A 27,234-nucleotide genomic window follows, 5' to 3' on the forward strand; every position below is an offset into this window, starting at 1 on the left:
TTATCCTTCATAACTTCTCCTGCAGCGAATGTCCATTCTCCACTAAGACTTCAATAGGCAGCTAATCCACCAAGACCAGCTTCCTCTTGCTGGCCACTGTGTTGACATCAGAATCAGTTCCAGACACAGGTAACAAAGCTAGGTTGCACGATTTGGTGCATCTTTTATTTTGTATACAAATGAGATCCAGAAGGAGCAGAGTGCCTTCACCAACACACTAATGTGTCTACCATCAGAAACTGGCACGGATGGGCAAGAGTTTCAACGAGTGGAGGGGAAGGCAAGGTTCCACCATCAGAACAACTTCAGCCTTCTCCAGCATTTACAGGTTTTATTTCAAGTTTCTAGCATTTGCAAAACCGTGCTTTTCAATTTCCACTATCTCTATGGGAAACTGGAGACAAAGATTCTTCCCACTCACTCCGAAGTTAATACAGCAAACAAATGGCAACTTCCAGTAAGCCTGCAATCCACATGTAACATCCATAGATCTTGGTTCACTCAACCTGAGGTTAAATTCTTTGGCTGTGGATTGGAAGAGAATGCATTCATACCTCAGCAAATGAAAGACAAGAATAGACATTCCTCACAGTCACATCACCAAACAAATCATTGATGAATTCATACCAATAACCATATAACAATTACAGCACGGAAACAGGCCATCTTGGCCCTTCTAGTCCGTGCCGAACGCTTACTCTCACCTAGTCCCACCTACCCGCACTCAGCCCATAACCCTCCACTCCTTTCCTGTCCATATACCTATCCAATTATTTTTTTTTTAAATAACAAAATCTAACCAGCCTCTACCACTTCTACTGGTTCGTTCCACACAGCTACCACTCTGTGAGTAAAGAAGTTCCCACTTGTGTTACCCCTAAACTTTTGCCTCTTAACTCATGTCCTCTTGTTTGAATCTCTCCTGCTCTCAATGGAAAAAGCCTATCCATGTCAACTCTGTCTATCCCCCTCATAATTTTAAATACTCCTGTCAAGTCCCCCCTCAACCTTCTACGCTCCAAAGAATAAGGACCTAACTTGTTCAACCTTTCTCTGTAACTTAGGTGCTGAAACCCAGGTAACGTTCTAGTAAATCTCCACTGTACTCTCTCTAATTTGTTGACATCTTTCCTATAATTCGGCGACCAGAACTACACACAATGATATTCCTACTTGGCATTCTTGGTAGTTTGGTTTGGAGATTAGTAGTGCTAGGACAGGGTTGTGTGTGGTTGAATGAACACAGACAAAGCTCATGGGCATCTCCAAGCTTCAGGTGGATTATCTTATCCGTCTGGTGAATGATGTGCTATCAACCTTGATATCTAATGACACTTTCTCTATCCGACTGAACCTGATAAGCATGGAATCAGAGGGAACAAGGTGCGCCAACAGTGAGTGGATAGCTTGAGTTGGCTACTTCTCTTCCCCACACCTTCTCTCCGTCCTTCCTCTCCTGAAAGTGTTAAAAATAGTTCACATTTCCAAGGTTATGAGTGAAAGTGTGATGGAGGAGGTGTGCAGAGTCCATTACAAATGGAAAGCATGCAAGCAACAGGTGTTTGAAACTCAGAACACAAACTAATCTTGTGCTTGAGAAATTCTCAGCTGTGGAAACATTAAGATAAGAGAGTGCTATTTGTGGAACTGCTTATCTATAGGAAGCAGGGACTACAGAGTGCAGGATGAGAGCGTTACTTTTAATGTGAAGTCAGCACAATTGATCTTCTGTCTCTTCATGCTTTATTGAGCCGCTTTCAATCATGTAATAGCGATTAGTGCAACATAATTACAGCTCAGGGCGTTGAAGTTCAGAGTCAATCTCAGTGTCCTCTGTAAGGAGTTTATATCTGGAATACATGGGTTTTCACCAGTGTTCTGGTTTCCTCTCACATTCCAAAGACATACCATTTAGCAAGTTAGTTAGTCATTGTAAATTGTCCCATGATTAGGTTAGAGTTAAATCAGGGGTTGCTGAGTGGCGCGGCATGAAGGGCCTATTCCACCCTGTATTTTTAAATAAAAAAACAAGTAAATCAAATGAAAGCTGGCACTAATGCCTCTCACACATTTGCTGTATGTTTCATTTCATAAACTTAATATTGTAACACAAACTCATTGCATTTCCTGTGCCTGGGGAGGTACAACTTTGCTCTCTATTGCATACGAAAGAGAACTAAAGTTTAGAATAGTATACCCAAAAGAAAAGTGCACGTAAGTATAAATGACTAATTTGCATCCGGGGGCGTATGGGGAGGTGGGGGGTTGCGGTGAATAAAGCAGGAGTCCAGGAGCAGTTTGGAGAGTGTTTCAAAGAACTGGTACAGGTAGGATTGTCCAGATAGCCTCTTTTAAGAACTGTTGTGTGGTCCTGTGATTCCACTTCCCACATGCACAGAATGTCTCAGACTACCAGTGAATCAGGGATTAGAAGTTAATGTTCAATCTGTCAATTAGTTGATGGATGAACACTGGCCCAGAACACCAGGGATAACTCAACTTTATTTGACTAATACTGTAGGAATCTGTTTATGTTTTTGAATGGGGACATAGCTTTAGTACTTAATTCCAACTGGTGGTAAATACTGTTACTGTGCCTGTAATGCACAACATGACACACACAGTCCAAGTGTGTTGCTGTTGCCCAGGGGTGATGGCATGCAATGGATAGTACCAGCTCTCAGAATGCGTAAGGGACCACTTATGACAACCTGAAGGGCAAAAGACTAAGATCTAATGATTTCCAATGGGGGTATTTTATGACACGTACCCTGTTTTTCCCTGCTGCCCCCACAGTTTGTGGTGTAAGTTACATAAAATGGTGGCATTGCATTTCCCTACAAAGATGCTGCTTAGTTTAGCACCTATTCCATATTGTCAAACATTTTAATACCAAATCTTGGGCTTTCCCCAATGTGCTCTGCAAGCTACTGTTCTCTGGAGGAAGAGCTCACACAGGATTGGATCCACTGATGTTGGCTGCATTTGATGGGCAAAGGGCTAAAATAACGTTGGACTATTAAAGTAACTTCCCTGCAGTCCTAGTGTTTGGAGGGAGTCACATTATGGAATGTGGCCTCGAGCCACTGACAAAAAAAAATGGCTGCTTCCAATGGCCACAAGTCATCCAGCTTTAAAACAAAATAATTAAAAATTGCCTAAGATTTAAAGCAAACAAGCTTGACACTTGTAGTCCATTCGAGTTGACTCCTATTCCATTTGATTTCACCCTGCACTTCCTACTATTGCCCCTCTCTGTCACTATCTCACTCCTACTTAAAATCATTCATGAGCTGCTCCAATTTCCACATTTAACTGGATGGAGAAGATTCTGTTAAATTTCTTACTGGCTTTTGGTTCTTTATGACCACTTTAAGCTCTCCTCAAATGGAGTCCTATTCCTCACATTTATTCTGTTAAACACCATTCTAAATTTAAAGACTAGTCAGGTGCCTCCATTGTTTTCTCCTGAGAGAAAAGCCCCAACTTGCCTAAGCAAGCTTTCTTAGTAGTTTTACTGTGGTTTCTAAATAAAATCATTTCTGTTTTTGAGTACAACTGTAGATCCATTTATTGGGACCATCCAATAACAGTGGAGTGAATGGTCTCCATAATGTTTTATTGCAGGAGGTCCAATTGGAAGGAAAAGAACCGAGAATGTTTTTTTTATTACCAGCCTGAATAAATTGAATGACAGGGGTATCAGCAACATTCCCTCTAGTAGAAAGAACCTGCATTTCTAAATGCCTGTTTGCCCTAATAAATTGCACATCAATTCAGTCACATTATTCGGGGAATGAAACAGCAAGTTTTGAGACCAATTGATAATGCTAGACAACAAATTATTTTAAAAGTGTTGCTTTTTCAACTTGAAGCTGAACATAAATATAATTTAAAACTATTACTATCATTGGGAATTTGGCAAAACATGAAATTATATTTTTATTGAATATAATGCATTTAATTGCGTAATGTTGCTGATGCTTTACAATAAGCTAAAAAAAAGTTTTGTTGATGATTTTCGATTGTACTCAGTATCTGAGGCTTCTCACTTAAGTGTCCACCAATAATCAGCCAGCATTGATGGATTCCAGTTGCCCTGATAACATTTCCCCATGACTGAAATATCTTGGTGAAAACTTTCACCGTGCTCGTCACTGACTGCCAAGGTTTTAAGGGAAGAAGTCTAAATGGGAATGCAGAAAATTAACCCTTAGTGACATGTTGCACTTCATGGTTTTGTATGCTCGAAGCATGTTGTCAACCAGCTGCATGTAGTTTGGTGCTCTGTCGTTGTTAAGAAAGTTTTCAACAACATCCTTGAATGCCTTCCATGTGATTTTCTCCAGTCCCACTAGAAGTTATTCGAATTGCCTGTCATTGATAACCAGTTTGGTTTGTGCACCAACAAAAACGCCTTCCTTAATCTTGGCTTCAGTTATTCTGTGAAACATCTGTCTCAAATATCAAAATCTTTCACATAAATTTATAGCCTTTCTAAACCCTTTCCTGCCATGCAACATCTGCCCTGCCTAAGTATGCCCAGGCATACCTGGATAAGATTTTTTTAAAAAAAAGCTCTTTTGCTTACATTGTGGGCAATATTTTAATTGGCTTAAAATATGAATTGAAATAACAAATATAGGCAATTTCAAACAAATGGTGCACAATAGGGAAATTTCTTGGTAATTTTCATGATCAGCAGCCCAATATCCATAGGATACACGCAAGAGTATTCTGGAAGCAAAATCTTTGTTATCCTATGTAATTGACCAGGAATTTCTCAGTTTTGTGGATTTCTGTTTCTGGAACAAAACTTGATCTGACAACAATGATGATGTTACGTACTGAACCACAGATGATGCCCTGACACATATTCTGCTGCTTATTGGACCATCACAATGTCTTTGATTAATCTGAAGTTTTGCCATCACTGCCGCATCAGATTGGCTCCGCCTAAGGAAAATTCCAATGATCCACAGCCTAAACCTTCATCTTGGGTAATTGGGAGGCTGACAGATGGGTCAGATTGTGAAAAGATAATAGTTCTTACTGGGACCTGTAAAGTTCATGACTATTGTGATCATTATGAAGAGCATCTGATCATCTATGGCAGCCTCTTCTCCATATCCGTAAGTAACTACAGCCATGATCAAGTGGTCTACATTGCCTATAAAAAGTATTCACCACCACCAACCCCCCCCCCCCCCCAGAAATTTTCATGTTTTATTGTTTTACAACATTGAATCATGGTGGATTTAATTTGGCTTTTTTTTACACTGATCAACATTAGATTCTTGTGTCACAGTGAAAACAGAACTCTACAAAAGTGATCTAAATTAATTACAAATATAAAACACAAAATAATTGATTGCATAAGTATTCACTCCTTTTAACGAGATACACTGAATCATCACTGGTGCAGACAATTGGTTTCAAAAGTCACATATTTAGTTAAATGGAGATCACCTGTGTGCAGTCAAGGTGTTTCAATTGATTGTGGTAAAAATACACTTGTATCTGGAAGGTTCAACTGCTGGTGAGTCAGTATCCTGGCAAAAACTACACCATAAAGACAAAAGAACATTCCAAGCAGCTCCAGAAAAGGTTATTGAAAAGCATAAATTGGGAGATGGATACAAGAAAATTTCCAAGTCATTGAATATCCATTGGGTAACAAGTTAAAGTCAATCATCAAGAAATGGAAAGACTATGGCACAGCTGTACATCTGCGTAGAGCAGGCTGTCCACAAAATCTGAGTGACTGTGCAAGAAGAGGACTAGTGAGGGAGGCCGCCAAGTGACCTATGACAACTCTGGAAGAGTTACGAGCTTCAGTGACTGAGATTGGAGAGACTGCACATACAACTGTTGCCAGGGTGCTTCACCTGTCACACCTCTATGCAAGAGTGGCAAAGGGAAAGCCACTGTAGAAAAAAACTCATGAAATCTCAGCTAGAGTTTGCCAGAAGGCATATGTGGAGACTCTGAAGTAAGTGGGAAGAAGGTTCTATGGTCTGATCAAACCAAAATTGAGCTTTTTGTCTACCAAACACCACATATCATCAAAAGCACACCATCCCTACTGTGAAGCATGATGATGGCTGCATCATGCTGTGGGGATGCTTCACTGCAGTAGGCCCTGGAAGGTTTGTGAAGGTAGAGGGTAAAATGAATGCAGCAAAATACAGGGAAACCCTGGAGGAAAACCTGATAGAGTCTGCAGGGGAACTGCCAACATGGGAAAAGATTTGTTTTTCAGCAAGACAACGGTGGTGAGGACCTCTGTTGGTCAGAGTAGACCATGGATATTGTGTCCTAGCTGTCTAGATACACAAGCTTGGGCACTACAATATGGAGAGCAAACTATTGCCCATTAGCAGGCTTCCCCTCCCCACACAACTGGTGAACCCAAAGAAATGGCAGAGACCGATACAGTTTAAAACCAGGAGTTGCCAGTCAGCATTGAACTCAATGTCGGACTGCCTTAGGGACTCCAGCTCTGGATTTTTCCCTCAGGGTTTACACCCAAAGCCTTCCCCATGAGTGGGTGTAGCTGCAAAGCAGCAGAGGTTTGAGATCAGAGTTTTTCTTCTCCTAGATGAGCTGCTGATGAAGACCGTGAGCTGGATTTGGTTGTCAAAGGCTAATTGAGGTGTGCACCATCGGGCGCATTTAGTAGGTGGTGAGAGCTTTTCCCCATTACCACCCCAGCTATAACAACCTTAAGGAACCAATAAACAAGACAATGACCCCAAGAATAAAGGCAAAACTACACAGGAATGGCTTAAAAACAACAAAGTTAACGTCCTGGGTGGCCAAGTCAGAGACCAGATCTCAATCCAATTGAGAATTTGTGGCTGGACATGAAAAGGGCTGTTCACTCATGATCCCCGTGCAATCTGACAGAGCTTGAGCAGTTTAGTAAAGAAGAATGGGGAAAAATTGCAGTGCCCACATGTACAAAGCTGATAAGAGACCTATCAACACAGAGTCAAGGCTGTAATTGCTGCCAAAGGTGCACCTACTAAATACTGACTTGAAGGGGATGAGTAATAATGCAATTAATTATTTTGTGTTTAATAATAGTAATAAATTTAGACCAATTTGTAGAAATTCATTTTCACTTTGACATGGAAGAGTCATAGAAACATAGAAAACCTACAGCACAATACAGGCCCTTTGGCCCACAATGACATACATATCAATGCCATAGTACAGGCATTTTATTTGATGAAGCTAATTTCAATTCAGTATGGTTTCTCCTAGAGGTTTTTTTTGTGAGTGCACAACTGAAGCCAGGAATATATCAGTTTTGTTAAAACTTGCACTGAATTGTGTGTAGATTTTGTTGTGTCATTTTCCTGATGGGTATAATTTAACTTGGGAGTGATTGCTAACATGACCTAACCTATGTAAAATGACTGTAAAATTTGCATATGAAATATAAATGCTGATGAACCAATTCCTTGGGTCTACATTTACTTAAAGGAACTCTCATAATTTTAACAACCCTTTGTCCATTTTCTCATTTGTAAAGGCACAAACCCCACCCTGTTCAGTTTTTTTAAGTTTTCCCTTGCTTTTTAAAACTGATTCTAATTTTTCTATCCTTCTCTGGGCACCCTTTCTACAAGTCATTCTTGTGTGCAAAAGGAAGTCTTTAGGTATTTAGCAATGCTTGTCCTTAATCAGAGTTACATTTATCTCTTATATTTAATGTTATTTTCAGAGTGACTAGTGCACTTATCCACTGGATTAGTAACAGATGCAAAACATTTATTTTCGTGATTTTACCATTAAACAGATATTTACTTTATGAGTATAATGTCCCAGTGAGTTGGATAAAATCCTAAGGAAGGAGAGTGGAGGAAGTAAACAGCTTTAAGCAGGCAGTTTATTGAACCATACATCGATAAAGTGTTGTGACCCTGAAAACTAGTCTGTCTTTTGCTGATATAAGTGGCTACTCATGTTAACAAAAGTCATTAAGATATACCTGTAATTGTAATAAACAGAACAACCTTGACAGTGTTATCTATGGTCAATATATAGTGTAAGCTAATATTCATGTATATAAATATGTGTTGGAAAAGTTCATCATTAAAGTGCGGACCTGTGAAATGGCTTGTTGGCAGCTTTTTGCGCTTCTGTTAGGCAGATTTTTTCTTGGTGCTGTAGGGAAAATCACAGTGAGTCTCAACACTCTTAATTGTTTGTAAGTTTGGGAATTAGTAGTTTATTCTAGTACCCTCCTTTCCTTGATGGACTTGAGTTTGACTTCCATTTCATTTGACAGATGGAAGTCCTGTGTGGCTGTGGAGGTTATTGGTATGGTGTGTGTACAGGAGAAGGAATCCACCCACACAAATGAGCGGTTATTGAGACTATCACTAGATGCAAGGTGACAATATCAGATAGTCTTTGAAAAGCTTAAAGCATTTTAGAAGGAGCCTTATTCCACCTAACCCATTAGGAATGTTTAGAGTCAGGTAGAGGTGGATTTACTCTGTGCTGAAATGAACCTTAATCACCCTTTGATAAAGGTTGATGAAAAGAACAGGGGATTTTGTATGTATGGAATTGTATAATTATTAAGAATGGAAAAGCAGTGATATGGGGAAACAGGATATATGGGGTGTAAATGAACGTGGAAAAGATTCTTGGTTTTACATTTGGGACACTGAATGTTAAGTTTCATTTAGGTAGGATGCTGTTCTGCATAAACTAATCAACCTAACCCCCGTTGAACTAATGTTCTCTGATTTGCTCACTTGATTCCTTCTGATTCTACTTACATTATCTTTTCTCTCTCCACTTTTTTTCCCTTCACTTTTCCTCCTTCTCTTTCACTTCTTCCTAACAGCTAGGTGTGGTGAAAACGGAAGGTGGTCTTGTGGAGGGCACCTATAAAAGAGATGGATTATTTGCATCTGTGGACATTTTCAAAGGAATTCCTTTTGCTGCCCCTCCAACGCGATTTGAGAAAGCTGAGCCACATCCTGGATGGTCTGGTAGTGTTCCCTTTACTGTGTTTCGTGATGGTTTTATTTTCGCTAAAAATGAATAAAATATATCTTCAAAGTCACTGTAAAGAAAATGCTAAGAAGTAGTAAGGGAAATTGGAAGCTACCATTCTCAATTTACAAATCTTGTAATTTAATCCCGAATGCTCTAAGAAACAGCGGATATTATTATTTAGACACAGGTTGTGGATGTCGCTGGCAATGCCAGCATTTATTGCCCTTGGGAAGATGATAGCAAGCAAACTTACTGAACCCTTGCTGTTCACATTGTCAGTTGTTTTGTCAAAATTTGGTGCAACTAAGTGACCAGTTTAGAGGACAAATCAAAAGGGAAAAATGTTGCTGTAGATCAAGGAATCTCACTTGTAAGACAGTCAATTATGACTGAGAATAAGATGTTTTTCATTTCAAAGGCGATATGAATCAGATGGCCATTCTGTTTTGTTTTAATTCCTGATTTTAGTTAAATGATTGAATTTAAATTAATTTGCTGCCTTAGAGAGATTAGAGCTCATATCTAGAGTTTATCGTGCATGATAGCCCTGAAGCAGCCACTCCATATTAGGTTGTATTCATAATATGAGCATTATTAATAGATGTACTTAATTTTAGGTTGATTGTATAGATGTGATTGTGAATTGTGCAACAAAATATACTTTAAAAATGTTATTGATGGATGTTAATTCAGAAATGCTAACTTGTGCTATGACACAAACTTAAATTGCAATAAATATTCTAATCAATATTTTGCTCTTGGGGGAAAAATGTGTGAAAAGATTAATTTATAAAAGCAAAGTCCCCTCTAATTAAATGCTAATAAATAGTTTGAACATTTATCCACATTTGCAATTGATTTAATTTATTTATTATTGTTTACTGATCTCCTGCCCTGCACTATCACATAGCGTGCACTTAAAAACAATTTGCTTGTAAAGTGCTTTGTTATTTTCAGATTCGGTTTATTGTCATTTAAAAACCACAAATGCAATGCAGTTTAAAAAAAATTCTGAGGGTAATGTGCATTTCTTTCTTTCCATTAACTCTCGGTTCTTGCGTCATTACCAGGCACCCTGAAGACAAAACGGTTCAAACCCAGGTGTTTCCAGGCAACTTTCACACAGACGTCTGTTTTTGGGAACGAAGATTGTCTTTACCTGAATATCTGGGTCCCCCACAAGAGAAGTGGTAAAGAAAAGCACAGATTAAAACTGTATGCGATCAAAATTCTCACTTCAGCGATTGTAAAATTTAGGAACATAGACCATTTGCATTTTCAACCTTTGTCCTCTCAAAATGTCCATTGAGGATTGTGCTTGTTAGGGATGTTCTGAGATTTCAAAGATTTTTTTTAACACTTTTTGTAGTAAGGAATGGCATTGATTTTTAGCAGACCCAATACTTAGAATGAATGTCCATGATACAATGTTTTTAACCCAACTGCAATTCACCACGATTTCTTCAGATGCAGCAGGTATTCATGTGCCCTGACTGACAAAACGTCTTTATTTTGTGGAATCTTATGAATATAATAATTGTACCCACACTCAATGTTTTATGAACAGCTTCTTCTCTTCCAACAGAACTCTGAATGGATAACATACTACCTCATGAATACTACCTCACCTTTTTCTTTTGCTCTTTTTGCATTAGTAATTTTTTATATATATATTTTTTTCATATTATAATTTATAGGTTTTTATATATTACACTGTACTGCTGCCACAAAACAACAAAATATACCAGTGATATTGTGGTGAACTACATATACCTGTCAGGACACGCCCCCCCCCCCCCCACTGACTGCTCCTGTGGCTCCTCCCACAGACCCCCGCTGACTGCTCCTGTGGCTCCTCCCACAGACCCCCCCCGCTGACTGCTCCTGTGGCTCCTCCCACTGACCCCCCCCCTGCTGACTGCTCCTGTGGCTCCTCCCACAGACCCCCGCTGACTGCTCCTGTGGCTCCTCCCACAGACCCCCGCTGACTGCTCCTGTGGCTCCTCCCACAGACCCCTGTATAAAGGCGATTGGAGCCACAGACCCTTCCTCAGTCTCCAGGATGCTGTGTGGTGGTCGCTTGCTGCTTGTGCTTTCTTCCAGCCAATAAAAGCCTACCTTAACTCACGTCTCCGAGAGTTATTGATGATGCATCAGATATTACTCTGATTCTGGGTTGAACCAGTCTGTCTCTCTTCAAGCAACACACACAAAATGCTGGAGGACCTCATCAGGTTAGGCAGCATCTATGGAAAAGAATCCCTTCAGCTACCTGAAATGTCAACTGTACTCTTTTCCATAGATGCTGCCTGGTCTGCTGAGTTCCTCCAGCATTTTGTGTGTGTGGCTTGGATTTCCAGCATCTGCAAATTTTCTCTTATCTCTCTTCACAATACACATTATTTCTGTTATCTTAACATTGAAAATATTGCAGCATCAATACTATTTAATTTGAACCCTAGGAGAGTTTGATATTGAGATATTTAGTACAAAACCAATACATTCACTAATAAATGAATTTTTTGAAAATACAGATGTTAGAAATTTGAAACAAAAATCGAAAATGCTTGGAACATTCAGCAGATCAGACACTATCTGTGAAAAGAGAAAGGGTTAATATTTCAGATAAAGGACCTGATGCTGTCTATATATCCAGCATTTTCAGTTTTTGAAATAGTTTCACAAAGTATTCAATGAGCTCTTGTTCATTGTTCTTGTTTATACCATCTGTTGTTATAGAGACTTTAATCTGATATTTCATACATAATGGAAATAAACTGATTGAATTCATAACTGTTTCAGTGTCCACCAATCTGCCTGTTATGATTTGGATCTTTGGAGGAGGTTTCCTGGTAGGATCAGGACAGGGAGCCAACTTCCTGAACAACTATCTGTATGACGGGCTGGAGATTGCAACTCGAGGCAGAGTCATTGTTGTGACCTTAAACTATCGGGTTGGTCCACTGGGCTTTCTGAGTACAGGTGATGCCAATGCACCAGGTTAGTGTTTAGACCCTTTAACTATCGTTATGACTATCGTTGGATCTTGTATCTCGTTGGATAAATTATACAATCATTTATGTTTCTCATCCTGATTTTTAAACCTCTCTTTGATCTCACCTCTCGTTGGCATTGTAACCTTCTCCAGGCAAATACTATTTAAATACTATTTACTATCTGTACTCCTCCTGCTGTGGTCTGATCACTATTATTCTGTCTTAGGGATATTTTACTACATTCAGTGTGCTATGTAAATGCAGGATCAGTGGCCACAGACACACCATTACCCTTCTATCTGCTCCTTGCTCTGCTCTCTTGTACACCTCCTGCTCCTGTCTCCACCACCTCTGAATTCCTCCATCTCCCAATCCCCAAACCTCAGCCTTTCTCAGTCTTCCCATTCAAACCCCTCCTCCTCACACCTGTTACCTCCTCCTTCCTCCCAACCTTTTATTCCTCCACTCCCCTGGCTCGTACCCCTCCACCGACCCACCATCTTTGCCCTACCCTTGCTCTCTGGCCTCATAACCTTATTTCTGGTTGTTTCTTGAAAGCTGCCTGGAGCTACTGAGAACCTTCTTGCCTAGTCGTAGGTTTCCTCCAGGAGCTTTTCTACGGACATTAGAGCCTGTCTGATGCTGGTGTGTAATGGGCATATTGTTGGTTGCCAATGCACCTTTAACTGGTTGGACAGGTTTGTCTTCTAAAGCCTCCACTTTTACTGGAACTGGCACCCACGTGGTGCCGTGTGTGTGTGTCCTGCTCTCTAATTGTCCTACCACTGGATGAAGAAGACTCTGTGTAAGACTATGTAATAGTGTGCACCGGTGATCCCCCAATAATAGAACTCGCCCACGGGCATCTTCCATTCCTCAATATGAAATTCCAGAGCTGGAAAGTCTGCCCTCATGTACAACCCAAAAAGCAGCAGATCTGAACGTAGCTGAGCCTCATTGCCTGGTCAAACATGAAGACCATCCATCATGGACCAAAGGGAGCCAAAAATTTACAGGGTGAAGGGCAAAAAATTCTGATCTATGGTTGGAAACAATCCAGCAACAAACTTATCAATATTCATGGTTTTTCATGATTATTATAGTTAACAGCAAATTGTTGGATTTCCTGCACAAGATCATCTGTGACACAAACCCTGAAGGCCTATCGAGAGCACAGGAGCGTTGAGAAAGAACAGAGTTGGTCAGTGTCCACTATAAATATAAAAATCAGATGCTGGAGTCAGCAATTTGCCCCTTTCAAGCCTGTTGCACCACTCGGTTTGATCGTGATTGACCCTTTATCTCAAATGGAGAGGAGTACTTCTAAGAACTCCTCAAGTTAAACTTTGCCCAGAAGTATATCTGCAAGACAAATGGGAAACTGGTCAACCTTCCCTGTGTACATTCCACAACTGAGGCCATTGTAAACTCAGTATTGAGCTGCTGTACCCCGATGACACTTATGAATGTGTACATAGAGATAGATCTTGAGCTCCTGTTGACTAGTTCATTGAGGTGTTAACTTGTTTGTTCACACTAAACGTTCATAAGGCCATTACTAGAGTCATAGGGAAGTACAGCACAGAACCAGACCCTTCAGCCCATCTAGTCCACGCTGAACGATTTAAACTGCCTGCTCCCATCAACCTGCACCGGGACCATAGCCCTCCATACCCCTACAATCTATGTACCTAGCCAAATTTCTCTTAAACGTTGAAATTGAGCTTGCATGCACCACTTGCCCTGGCAGCTCGTTCCAACACTCACACACATCCCTCTGTGTGAAGAAGATTCCCCTCATATTCCCCTTAAACTCTTCTTTCACCCTTAATCCATGACCTCTGGTTGTAGTCCCACCCAACTTCCGTGGAAAAAGCCTTTGTGTATTTACCCTGTCTATACCCCTCATAATTTTGCTTACCTCTATCAAATCTCCTCTCAATCTTCTACATTCCAAGGAATAAAGTCCTAACCTATTCAATCTTTCTTGATAGTTCAGGTCTTCCAGACCTGGCAACATCCTTGTAAATTTTCTCTGTAATCTTTCAACCTTATTTACATCAATCCACACAAGGGGTGTATAAAAAGAGCTACTTTTAATCAGGGCAGCAATTGAGATTTCAAAGGCAGCGTTTCGTGGCAGCTTCTCTGGGGTTGGCTTGGGCGAGGTAGATTCTCAAGGGGGAGGATGAGAAGCCAGAAGCCTTGGTACATATTGGCTGTGATGACACGTAGGAAAGGTGAGGAGGTCCTGAAGAGAGATTTTAGGGAGCAAGGTAGAAAGCTGAGAAACAGGACCCCCAGGGTAGTAATCTCTGGATTGCTGCCTGTGTCACATGCCAATGAAGGTAAGAATAGAATGATTTGGCAGGTGAGGAACTGGTGCAGGGGGCGGTGGTTCAGATTTGTGGATCATTGGGATCTCTTCTGGGGAAGGTATGACCTGTACAAAAGAGACAGGTTACACCCAAACCCTAGGGGGGTGGGGGGGGCGTGTCCAATATCCTTCCAAGCAGGTTGGCTAGAGTTGTTCAGGTGGGTGTAAACTAATTAGGCAGGGGGATGGGAACCAGGGTGATAGTACTGAAGATGAGGTCAGTTTACAAACAGAGGCAGTGTGTAGTGGGACTCCTAGCAAGGAGAGACTGAGGATAGGGCAAAATTGCAGGATGAGTTGCAATGGAAAAGGTGGGCAATATCAAAAAGGGTGAATTCAGGACTAAAGGTGTTGTATTTGAATGCACGCAGTATATGGAATAAGGTCAATGAACTTGTAGCACTGTTACAGATTGGCATGTATGATGTTGGAGGCCTCACTGAATCATGGCTGAAAGAAGATTGTAGCTGGGAGCTTAATGTCCAAAGATACACACTGCATCAAAAGGAAGACAGAAGGGGTGGCATTACTCTGTTGGTAAAAAAATGAAATCAAATCATTAGAAAAAGGTGACATAGGGTTAGAAGGTGTTGAATCATTCTAGATAGAGCTAAGGAACTACAAGGGTAAAAAGAACCAGGTGGGAGTTATATACAGACCCCCAAAAGTAAGGATGCGATCTACAAGTTACAATGAGAGATAGAAAATGCACGCCAAAAGGGCAATATTACAATAGTTATGGGGATTTCAGTATGTAGGTAGAATGGCAAAATCAGGTTGGTGCGGGATTCCAAGAGGGGGAAATTCTAGAATGCCTACAAGATGGCTTTTTAGAACAGCTCGTGATTGAGCCCACTAGGGGATCAGCTTTTCTTGACTGGGTGTTATGCAATGAAAGGGAATTGATTAGAGAGCTAATCAATTAGAGAGTAATATTAAAGAGAATACCAACAGTTTCTTCAGATACATGGTGTAAAAGAGATGCAAGTGGACATCAGACCGCTGGAAAACAATGCTGGAGATGTAGTAATGGGGGACAAAGAAATGGTGGACAAACTAAATAAGTATTTGCATCATTCTTCATGTGGAAGCCACTAGAGTATTGTGGAACTTCCAGGTGTCTGGGGTCATGAAGTGTGTGACGTTACCATTAATAGGGAGAAGATTCTTGGGAAACTGAAAGGTCTGAAAGTAGATAAGTTAACTGGAACAGATTATGTAGAAACATAGAAACAAAGAAAATATGTGCAGGAGTAGGCCATTCGGCCCTTTGAGCCTGCACCGCCATTCAGTATGATCATGGCTGATCATCCAACTCAGAACCCTGTACCTGCTTTCTCTGCATACCCCCTGATCCCTTTAGCCACAAGGGCCATATCTAACTTCCTCTTAAATATAGCCAATGAACCGGCCTCAACTGTTTCCTGTGGCAGAGAATTCCACAGATTCACCACTCTCAGTGTGAAGAAGTTTTTCCTCATCTCGGTCCTAGAAGGCTTCCCCTTTATCCTTAAACTGTGACCCCTCATTCTGGACTTCCCCAACATCGGAAACAATCTTCCTGCATCTAGCCTGTCCAATCCCTTTAGAATTTTATACGTTTCAATAAGATCCCAATGTACATCCCAGTGTTCTGAAAGATTGTGAAGGCATTAGTAATGATCTTTCAAAAACCACTAGATTCTGGAATGGTTCAGGAAGATTGAAAAAATTGCAAATGTCACTCCATTCTTTTAAGAAGGGAGAGAGGCAGAGGAAAGGATATTGTAGGCCAGTTAGTCTGACCTCAGTGATTGGGAAGATGTTTCAGGGGACTCGGAGGCACGTGAGAAATAGGCCATAGTCAGCATGGTTTCCTCAAGGGAAAATCTTGCCTGACAAATCTGTTGGAATTCTTTGAAGGAATAACAAGCAGGATAGATAAAGGGGAATCAGTTGATGTTAGGTACTTGGATTTTCAGAAAGCTTTTGACAAGGTGCCACACATGAATCTGCTTAACAAGCAACAAGCCCAAGAATTACAGGAAAGGTAGCATGGATAAAGCACTAGCTGATTGGCAGAAGCCAGAGTGGGAATAAAGGAAGCGTTTTCTGGTTGGCTGCCGTTGACTAGTGGTGATCTACACGGATCTGTGTTGGGACCAATTCTATTTATGTTATATGTTAATGATTTGGATGATGGATTTGATGGCTTTGTTGCAAAGTTTGTGGATGATCTGAAGATAAATGGAGATGCAGATAGTTTTAAGGAAATAGGGAGGCTATAGAAGGACTTGGACAGATTAGAACAGGCAAGGAAGTGGAAGATAGAATACAATGTTGGGAAGTGTATGGCCATGCACTTTGGGAGAAGAAATGGAAGTGTTGACTATTTTCTAAATGGAGAGAAAATACAAAAATCTGAGTTGGAAATGGACTTGGGAGTCTTTGTGCAGGATTCCCTTAAGGTTAGTTTGAAGTGTTAGCATTCATTTCAAAAGGAATGGAAAAACAAGGATGTGGTGTAAAGACTTTATAAAGCATTGGTGAGGCCTCAATTGTTGGAGTATTGTGTGCAGTTTTGAGCCCCTTGTTTTATAAAGGATGTGCTGAAACTGGAGAGGGTTTCAAAGGAGGTTCACAAAAATGTTTTCAGGATTAAACAACTTGTCATATGAAGTGTATTTGATGGCTCTGGGCCATCATCTATGAAGAATGAGGGGTGACCCAATTGAAATCTATCGAATGGTGAAATGCCGTGATAGAGTGAATGTGGAGAGAATGTTTCCCATGTGGGAGCGTCTAAGACCAGAGGACACAACCTCAAAACAGTGGTGTATTCTTTTAGAATGGAGCTGAGGAGGAATGTATGTATATTTAAGGCAGAGGTTGATAGATTCTTGATTGCTCAGGGCATGAAGGGATATGGGGGGGGGGGGGTGGAGGTGTGGAGGAGGCAGGAAACTGGGGCTGAGAAGAAAAATAGATCAGCCACAATGAAATGGTGGAGCAGTCTCGATGGGGCAAATGGCCTAATTTTGCTCCTCTTATGGTCACTCCTATAGGTAGGTGACCAAAACTGCACACAATACTTAAATTAGGCCTCACCAATGTTTTATACGACTTCAACATAACATCACATCTCCTGTACTCAGTACTTTGATTTATGAAGGTCAATGTGCCAAAAGCTCTCTTTAAAGTCCTATCTATCTGTGACAGGGAGTCTAACCTGCACCCTAGCAGGAAAACAGTCTACAAAACATGGATTAACAGTGTGCTGAAAATGCCATCTTGCTCTCAACATATACATTATTTTTAAAAACTAGCAGGACATTAATCTTTCAACTCTTCAACAGTAAAATAAACTTCATAATGAACTTTGTGTGTGTGGGGGGGCGGGGTGGTTAGACAACATGGTTAATGCATGAGCAATCAACCTTTCTGGCCTAGAGAAAGAACAATTTAAACTGTTGCCTTCCATGCCCACAAGTAATGATTTGTTTTTTAAAGATTTCTAAACTATTATTCTTACTTCATTTTGTCTATTGTTGCTATTGCGATGCACAGGTAACCAAGGTTTGTGGGACCAGCACATGGCCATTAGTTGGGTAAAAAGAAACATTGCTGCATTTGGTGGAGACCCAAATAAAATCACTATCTTTGGAGAATCTGCAGGAGCTGCTAGTGTGTCCCTCCAGGTAACTCAACAACAGCAGTGATGGCTGAAGCAGTGGATAGAGCAAGTCAGGTATTGTCAGTCTCTTTTTTAGCTGGGTCATCTGAGAGGGTGCACCTCCACTTCAATTAAACTTGTGCCGGTCAGGGGAAATAACGTGAGAAAAGTTTGAAGTATTCCTGATCATTATTCCTGGATTACATTATAAACTTAGTAGCCAGTTTATTCAGTATCTCCTGTACCTAATAATGTTGCCGCTGAGTGACGTTTGTGGTCTTCTGCTGCTGTAGCCCATCCACTTCAAGGGTCAACAGACCATTGAAGTGTGGCAAAGATGTTGTTCTGCACGCCTCTGTTGTAACGCATGGTTATTTGATTTACCTTCCTGTCAGCGTGAACCTGTCTGGCCATTCTCCTCTGTTCTCTTTCATTACAAGGTGCTTTTGCCAAAAGAACTGCTGCTCGTTGGATGTTTTATGTTTCTCACACCATTTTCTGTAAACTCTTGAAACTGTTGTGCATGAAAATCCCATTAGATCAGTAGTTTCTGAGATACTCAAACCTCCCCATCTGGCACCAACAATCATTCCATGGTCAATTTCACTTAGATCACATTTCTTCCCCGTTCTGATGTTTGGTCTGAACAACTAAACCTGATGACCTCTTGCTGCCTCATGACTGACTGATTAGATATTTGCATTAATGAGTAGGTGTACCTAATAAAGTGGACACTGATTGTATAAGGAGATATCAGTTAGGTATTTGACAAGGTTCAAAATAATTGGCAGCAGGGTGGCTAGAACTACAGTAGTCAGGAGTATTAAAGACAGTCGATGACTTGTACACCCAGAGAGTCAGAGTCAATGACCTGCACACCAGAATCAATTACATTTAACACCAGAGCACATGTATGCATAAGCGAATCCAAGGTCTCTGCCCATAAGCCAGTGATTTGCACCCTGGGGAATGAGAACTAGAACCAGAATTAGTATGGGAGACTATTTAATCCCTTCCCTATATGTTAGCTACTAGCTAAATGTGGATGTTGATTTTGCTCCATCCTATTTTCCTCTTTTCAATCCATTAAATTTTCTGAATGGTGTGCCAAAACAGTTTGTTTTCTAAATACAAGAACATTCTCTTCTTTCTTCATATATTCTTATTCTAATAGGAGAACCCCATTTAGTAGGTCTCTTGCACTATAATTTTTAGACCTGCACTGTTGTGCAGAAGTCTTAGGCACAGACAGTACATATAGCTAGGGTGCCTGAGACTTTTGCACAGCATTCTGATACTGTGCTGCTGCTCCTGCACCAAATAAAACCAAATTTCATGATGTGTGAGTGATGATAAACTTGATTCTGATATGGGTCTCCATTGTGGACTGAGTGGGAAGATCCAGAGACATTCTGTATATGATCAGTAAACCAATTTTTTGGATTCAAATTACCTTGTCTGGTGTCTCAGAGCTAGGTGTGTCTGCATCTACGTCAACTCCCACCCTTGGCACTCCTTCAATGCCATGCATCCCACGTCCCTCCTGCTGTGCTCCATCCTCACCATTCCCAATATCCTTTGCTCCTAACAAATTTAAGTGCCCTAGCTATATATAAGTGCAAAGACCTTTGCACTTAAGTAATTTTTACTTTGCAATTTAGAAAACACAGATACAATTCAAGGCTATAGTACTTGGACAGTTGTTCTACATCTAAGATATGGTATAAAGTTAGGCTTGCTTGAAATGGATCCAAGCCTAGTTTATGCCTACTGAACTGCAACCCACTCTATGATATAAAAATATTATGACTAATATATCTTACTGATCAAATTTACAGATTTTCATTTTCTTTCACAGACATTGTCACCATACAATAAAGGACTAATAAAGCGAGCAATCTCACAGAGTGGGGTTGCTACCTGTTCCTGGGCAATTCAGAGGAACCCATTATATTGGGCCCAACAGGTAGGTAGAGTTGCAGAAACATCATGCCACAAATTACCTTTCAGTAACTGAACTGGGCTGAGTTGGATTATCTGAGGCAGGGTTTAGTGTCAAATGCCTGCTCTGTTTAGTATGGTAAGAAATGTTACTGCACATACCCATGATTTTCTACTATCGATTCTCAGTCCGGGGTGGGGCTGGGCTGAGTGTGGGGAACTCAATGGAGAGGATAGTTTGCTTCAGGGATGATGGAATTCATACATTGAAAGCATGCATCAAAATGTAGCTCAAGCCTTTTCATGCCCATCTGGGATAGTTGAGATAGGGTAAGGAACCAGTCTGAAGTGTCACAAAACTGGGCAGCAAAACAGTAGTAGCAATACATTGTCACCTTCAAATCTAAGGTAAGTCCTAGGAGAATAAATGAAAAAATTCTTTGCTGCATTTGCTGAGGATGCTGGTTTTGCAGAGTAAGAAGTGGTAATTGTGTAAACATGAATGGTATCTCTAACATAATAAGGTGTGATCTGGCATTTTTCAGCTTGCTGACAAGGTTGGCTGTCAAAGGAATGACTCTGCTGCCATGATGCATTGTTTGAAGATCACTGACCCTGAAGCTATCACTTTGGCAATTCCTCTAAAACTTTTCGATTTGGAAAGTAAGACTCCCAATAAGATGATTGTTCACACTATATCTCCTATAAGTACACTTTTTGACCATATTTCTACTAAAGCTATTTGAACAAGATGGCATTTTCATTAAGGTTTTCAAAGCACAATATATTTATTTTGTAATTAGTTTATTAATATTACGTGTACAAGATAGCGAGAAAAGCTTTTTCTTGCCATCCATATACATAATTTCAAAACATAAGTACATCGAGTGAAACCAAGGGAAATAAATGCAGTAACAGAATGCAGAAAAAGTGCTATGCAGATAAACATTAGACACAAGAGCCATGACGAGATGGATTATGAGATCAAGATTTCATCCATTTTGTACAAGAGGTCCTTTCCAGGGAAATATAACCGTGGGATAGAAGTTGATCTTGAGTCAGGTGGTGTGTACTTTCAAGGTTTTGCTTCCTCCCTTCCATTAGGGAGAAATTATACAAGATTGAAATCACATACCACCAGCCTCAAGGAAATGCTTCTATCCTGCTTTTCTTTTTAAAACTATTGAACAAATCTCTTGTATGAGATTGTGAGGTCAAAATGGACTCTTGACCTCACAATCTACCTCATCATGGTCTTTTACCTTATTGTCTACCTGCACTACACTTTCTCTGTACTCTAACACTTAATTCTGTAATTGTTTTTTCCTTATAGTACCTTAAGGTACTGATGGGATGAAACAATCTGTATGGATTGTATGTTTATGTATAGTTTTCTGCAAAATTATATTGTATTTCTTTCATCCTGTAAATGCCTGCAAGAAAAGGAATCTCAAGGTAGCGTTTGGAAGCATACACATACTTCGATTATAAATTTTCTTTGAACTAGTTGCAATTCCTCTAGTATCCAAAATGTCGCCATTTGATGCAAGTAGTCCGAAAAAGAAATGACAAGCATATTGGGTGGTAACTCCCTATTAATTAGTGAATGAGATCATGGTCTCATTTTGCACAGAACAGCAACAATATAACCGGCCATCTAATGCCGTTTTTTTAAATCACTTAGATCCTCTTGTATTTAACATGGTGTGGGTTCCTGTCATTGATGGAGACTTCATTCCTGATGAGCCAAAGAAGCTCTACCACAATGCTGCTGGTATTGATTACATCGCTGGTATCAACAATATGGATGGACACATTTTTGCTGGCCTGGATGTTCCTTCAATCAATAAGGCTGGAATAACATACCCGTATGGAGCAGGAGTCATTTTGTTCACTAAACTGGTTTAGTATATTGTCTTGAATGGGTCTCCCTCTTCTCAAGACATTTCTTCCCTTCTCAATATCTCTGTATTAAGCATGACTCTGCAAGAGGAACTTACCCTGGACAGATGGTTAAGAGGCTACAAGATTTATTTGGGGAACTAATTTCCTTGACACGCTTTGAAAGAAATAAATTACTCGTTTGAAAACTCTCTAGATTCTGAACTCCATGATGTAGAGATGTGGGGGACTTTATGTACACATCCCTTCTGTTGCTGCTATATTTACATTGTACAACTTGGTTCCAGTGAAGCCTTAAAGCAGGAGAATCATTTTCAGCTTCAAATAAATGAGTCAAGTTGTCTCTGGCCTGTATTAGGAAGTGATAAAGGACAGAGAAATATGAGTGGACATACACATGACTTTTTTTTTAACTAGTGTGTGGAGTGCTATCAATTTCTGACAGCTTTTCATAGAATACTATATCAACACTGTCATTTAAATAGACGTTTAGAATCTTCCTCAGGTGCTTAACAAAATGATTATGAAAATAATTACTTTTGATACAATTTCGCATCAGGACATATTAGAACAGATGACCAGAGGCTTCATCACCAAGTCACAGAGCAATACAGCACAGAAACAGGCACTTTGGCCCATCTGGTCTATGCCAAAATGTTATCCCCCCTAGTCCCATTAACTCACACCTGGACCATAGCCCTCCATACCATTCCCATCCATGTATTTATCCAAATTTCTCTTAAATGTTGAAATTTCCACTGGCAGCTTGTTCCACACTCACACCTCCCTCTGGTTTGCCTTAAATATTTCACCTTTCACCCTTAACTTATAACTGTTAGTTCTAGTCTCACCAAACCTCAGTGGAAAACCCTGCTTGCATTTACCCTATCTGTACCCCTCTTCATCTTGTATACATCTATCAAATCTCCTATACTCCAAGGAATAGTCCTAACATTTTCTCCAAATTAGACCTCACCAACCGACATCTTATGCAACTTCAACGTAACATCTCATTACTGATTTATGAAAACCAACAGCTCTACTTACAGCCCCATCTACATGTGACACCACTTTCAAGGAATTATGTACCTGTATTTCCAGATCCCTCAATGCTCTATCATTCTCTGTGTAAGTCCAACCCTAGTTTGCCCTACCAAAGCACAACACCTCATGGTTGTCTGCATTAAATTTCATCTGCCATTTTTTTGTGGGTCCAGATCTCACTGCAAGCTTTGATAGCCTTTCTCGCTGTCCACTACATCCCAAGTCTTGCTATCATCTGCAAATTTGCTGATCCAGTTTACCATATTATCAATCAGGTTGTTGATTGTAGGTGACAAACAACAAACCTAGCACCGATCCCTGCGACACGTCACTAGTCACAGGCCTCTAGTCCAAAAGGCACCCATCTATTACTACTCTGTCTTCTCCCGCTAGATTTTATTTGCTCTCACTCCTATGAAGCATTTTCTAATGATATATTAAAGCAACTTATTAAGATTTGTGCCAGAGAAAGTATTGAGGAAAGCAAGGGGTGGATCTACGGAAGGATTTATGAATGTGTAAGAATTTTAAAATACTGAGCTCTATTAAACACTTATGTTGGTTACATTACTCGCATGTTGGTAACAGCTGAAGAAAACAAGGCCCAGAAAACAAGTGGCTATAGAAATTGCAATGGACAGCATAGGCAATGGCTTATTTTTAAGCAAAACTTATGCATTACCATTCTAACACTGAAAATATATTACTAGTAGAGTTTTTTTTAAAAATTAACCTTGATTGTTTGTATGTACAACATCCACAGGAGTGATCTGTATAATCTCATTCGAGGGCTCACCGTAGACACAAAAGGACAAGGTGTCAATATTACTTATGAGGAATATACCAGGAACTGGCCTGCCGATCCAAGTCAAGAGACCATTAAAATGACCATAGTAAATCTGGAAACAGATATCCTCTTCTTGGTGCCCACACAACTGGCATTAGATCTTCATTATCAGCATGCTCAGTAAGTTATCTTTCCATCTACGAATGCATCTTGTGCAGCAATTTCATAGAGGGGTACTGAAAAAATATAAAGTGAATAGACTGTACCAGTAATGAGGAATAGTCATTCAGCTATCCTGATGCAGACACAAACTTCAGTGTTATACCAACACACTCAATATATCCACTAGATTAAGCCATTTGGCCCATTGAGTCTGCTTCCCATTCCATCATGGCTGATGTATTATCCCTCTCAACCCCATTCTCCTGCCTTTTGGACACTGTTTGAAAACAGTGAACAAAAGAACTGTTCTTGATTCTTGCCTGGGTTTCTCTACAATCCTCAGGCTATCTTTGTGCTCAATTCTTATTTGCACTCGTCTGAGCAAGGTGTTGACATAGTTGGGGAAAGCTGGGATAAAAATCATTTGTTATTTTTGTTGAGTTTCTTCCAGAACCCTGGAAATTGTCTGGATGTTACTGGACCCCTACACAAATTCCTATAAAGAATAGGAACACAGAACTTGATAAACACAAGATTCTGCAGATGCTGGAAATCCTGCTGACTTCCTCAAATATTTTAGTTAGAACTTGGGTCTCTATAACTGCTGCTGAACTGGAGATTAACGAGATAAATTTATTTTCTATTCCTCCTTTCTAAAGTAAGGTGGGAAGAATTTTGTTTATGTTAAATGGCCTGTTTCATACAGCTGATATTTCAAACTTTTTATCAGTCATTTCATTGCTTTATTTCTTGTCCTTCCAGGGGAGCACAAACATTCAGCTACCTGTTTTCCTACCCTTCCCGGGCTCCTATATATCCCAAATGGATGGGCGCTGATCATGCAGATGACCTCCAGTACGTCTTTGGAAAACCATTTGCCACTCCGCTAGGCTACCGAAGAAAGGACAGAGTTGTCTCAGGAAACATTATCGCCTATTGGACCAACTTTGCCCACACAGGGTAAGTTTGCCTTTCTGCTGTACTTTTCATTTCAGAAAAGTATTTCATAGCTAATGAAATAATTTTAACCTGTGGTCACTGCTGTAATATAGAGAAACACCACTGCAGTTAGAGCACATTAATAGATCGTTATTGGAAAATAAGTGAAGTGGCAAAATAAGAAGAATTCAGCAGGAATGCACGATGATGTAATAGTTAGCATGTTGGGTTTGATCCTGATAATGATTGCCATTTGTACATTCTCTTTGTGACCAGGGTCCTGTGGTTTTCTCCTGCATATCAAGACATGCTTTGTCACTTGGCTACTGTAACCTAATGTAGATAGAACTCAAAAAGGTGTTACTGGGCACATGAAAGAGAATGGAAATAAATTAAGAAGGAATAGGTCTGGTTTTGTAGAGAACCAGTGTGCCATATGGTAAAGATCCAATTTCATGAAAATTCTCCCAGCTATTTTTAAAGCATTTAGACTGTAATAATAAAATGTTTCATGGAATTAATTAATGACTGGATGCACTATATATTCCACTGTTTAATTGTAGATAGTATTAGGGCAAATGTTTGATTAAATTATAGCAAAGATTGACTGACTGACTTAGAGAAATCAGCTAATGACAGCTCTCACAAGCACCTGAGTGCTTCTAAATGATACTGTTGTACTTTCCTTAATCACTTCCCCTGGCAGCTCATTCAAAATATTCACTACCCTCTGCATGAAAAATGTTGCTCCTCAGGTCTGTTTTACACCATTCCCCATTTACTTTAAACTTCTGCCCCCAATCTTGGACTCCCCTAACCTGGGGGAGTTACCACCCACCATATCTAAGCCCTCACATAATTATTAACATTTGCCCCTCATTCTCCTACGTTCCAATGAATAAAAACCTAGTTGGCCAACATCTCTCTAACTCAGACCTTACAGTCCTAGCAACATCCTCATAAATCTTCCCTGCACAATCAGAATCGGGTTTAATTCATTGCAATACATAATAAAAACTATAAATTACAATATATAATTAAATAATTAGTGCGAAATGAGAGGGGGAAAATCATGCGTTCATTGACCATTCAGAAAGCTGATGATAGAAGGGAAGTTTAACCACATATTTTCTAAAATAGTGACCAAACCTGTACACAGTACTCCTAGTAAAGTCTCATCAATAACTGATACAACTATACCATAATGTCCCAACTCTTACACTCAGTGCCATGACTGATGAAGGCCAGTGTGCTAATCACCTTTGCTTTAAACTACCAAGATGCAGCTTTGATTGTGCTAAACACCTCTACTCCTTCTATTCCATTACACTCCCTGGTGCCCTGTCAAAATGCATCACCTCACACATACCTATATTGAAATCCAATTGCCACGCCTCACCCCGTTTCTCCAACTGATCAAGATCTCCCGTAGTAAATTAAATCTATGATAACCTTCCTCACTATCAATAACACCCAATTTCGTACCATTTGAAAGTTTCCTGATTAGTCTTGTGCATTTGCATCCAAATAATTTATATAAATAATGAATAACAAGACTAGGTATAGTTTGGGTCCCTTAGCTACACCTTAGAACTGGAAAACAGTGTGTGGAATTGAAGGAAAAGTTGTTTAGTTTGAGTCCAGCCAGGTGAATGAGTGTGTTGGTGGTGGTTGTATCTGTCCAAGGCAGAAATGGAGGGATTGTACATCCAGGTGAACTGGTTGGGCCTACATTGCTGTCAAAGAGAATCAGAAGTGTCACAGATAAAAGTGGGAAGGGGCTGATCTAATAGAGAGAGCATGGACAGTAGTTAAGTTTATCAGGGTAAGAGCAAGCTGAACCAGATGCTGCATGAGTTGCTGAATGTTTTTATGATGTCCTGTTTTATTTACAGATTTCCAACAACTGCTTTTTCTAAGTTAGAACTGCTTAGAGAATTCAACCAGCATAACCAAATGCATTTTGTCTTTTAGTGATCCCAATAGGGGTGAATCCCAAGTTCCCACCCCATGGATCCATTATACACCAACATACGCCCAGTATTTGGAAATTAATGATGACATTAACATGAACTCTGTCAAGCAGCAGCTTCGCACAGGATTTGTTAACTTCTGGAAACACACGTATTTTGCTTTAGGAGCAGTCACTCCTTAAATCTGCATGGAAAAGTTTGTCAGTGCATGCCTCTAAAATAAAACAATAATTATAGGCTTCATTTACTAGATGTTTACCTTTGTCTTACTGATTACAGTAACTCACCTGCATTCATAAATTCACCATCAACTGTATGATTGAGAGATTTTCATTCTTCTCATACCAGCTATAGTACATTCTGCAAATTTTATACCCATTACACAAGAGTTATTTTATAGAACAGTCATTCTTAATCTTCTGGAGATGGTGACTTCAACA

The 27,234-nt window shown here is 40.0% G+C and overlaps 1 protein-coding gene across 3 annotated transcripts; it reads left to right on the forward strand.

Moving 5' to 3' along the window:
- Positions 1-8,056: 8,056 nt before the first annotated feature.
- Positions 8,057-27,037, forward strand: cel.2 (carboxyl ester lipase, tandem duplicate 2). 3 transcript variants are annotated; one of them, XM_073052357.1, is made up of 11 exons: positions 8,057-8,192; positions 8,867-9,014; positions 10,092-10,211; positions 11,824-12,021; positions 17,941-18,071; positions 19,905-20,012; positions 20,533-20,650; positions 21,672-21,855; positions 23,697-23,900; positions 24,645-24,842; positions 26,796-27,037. In XM_073052357.1, the coding sequence occupies exons 1-11, from the start codon at positions 8,124-8,126 to the stop codon at positions 26,974-26,976; spliced, it is 1,659 nt and encodes a 552-aa protein (XP_072908458.1). In that variant the 5' UTR covers positions 8,057-8,123; the 3' UTR covers positions 26,977-27,037. The 3 variants fall into 3 exon arrangements, with proteins under 3 accessions (XP_072908458.1, XP_072908459.1, XP_072908460.1); XM_073052358.1 differs by having other exon boundaries at positions 8,076-8,192; positions 8,867-9,009; XM_073052359.1 differs by having other exon boundaries at positions 8,113-8,218; positions 8,867-9,009.
- Positions 27,038-27,234: the final 197 nt, after the last annotated feature.

The sequence above is a fragment of the Hemitrygon akajei genome, chromosome 7 (genome assembly GCF_048418815.1).
Source record: "Hemitrygon akajei chromosome 7, sHemAka1.3, whole genome shotgun sequence".
NCBI classification, from domain to species: Eukaryota; Metazoa; Chordata; class Chondrichthyes; order Myliobatiformes; family Dasyatidae; genus Hemitrygon; species Hemitrygon akajei.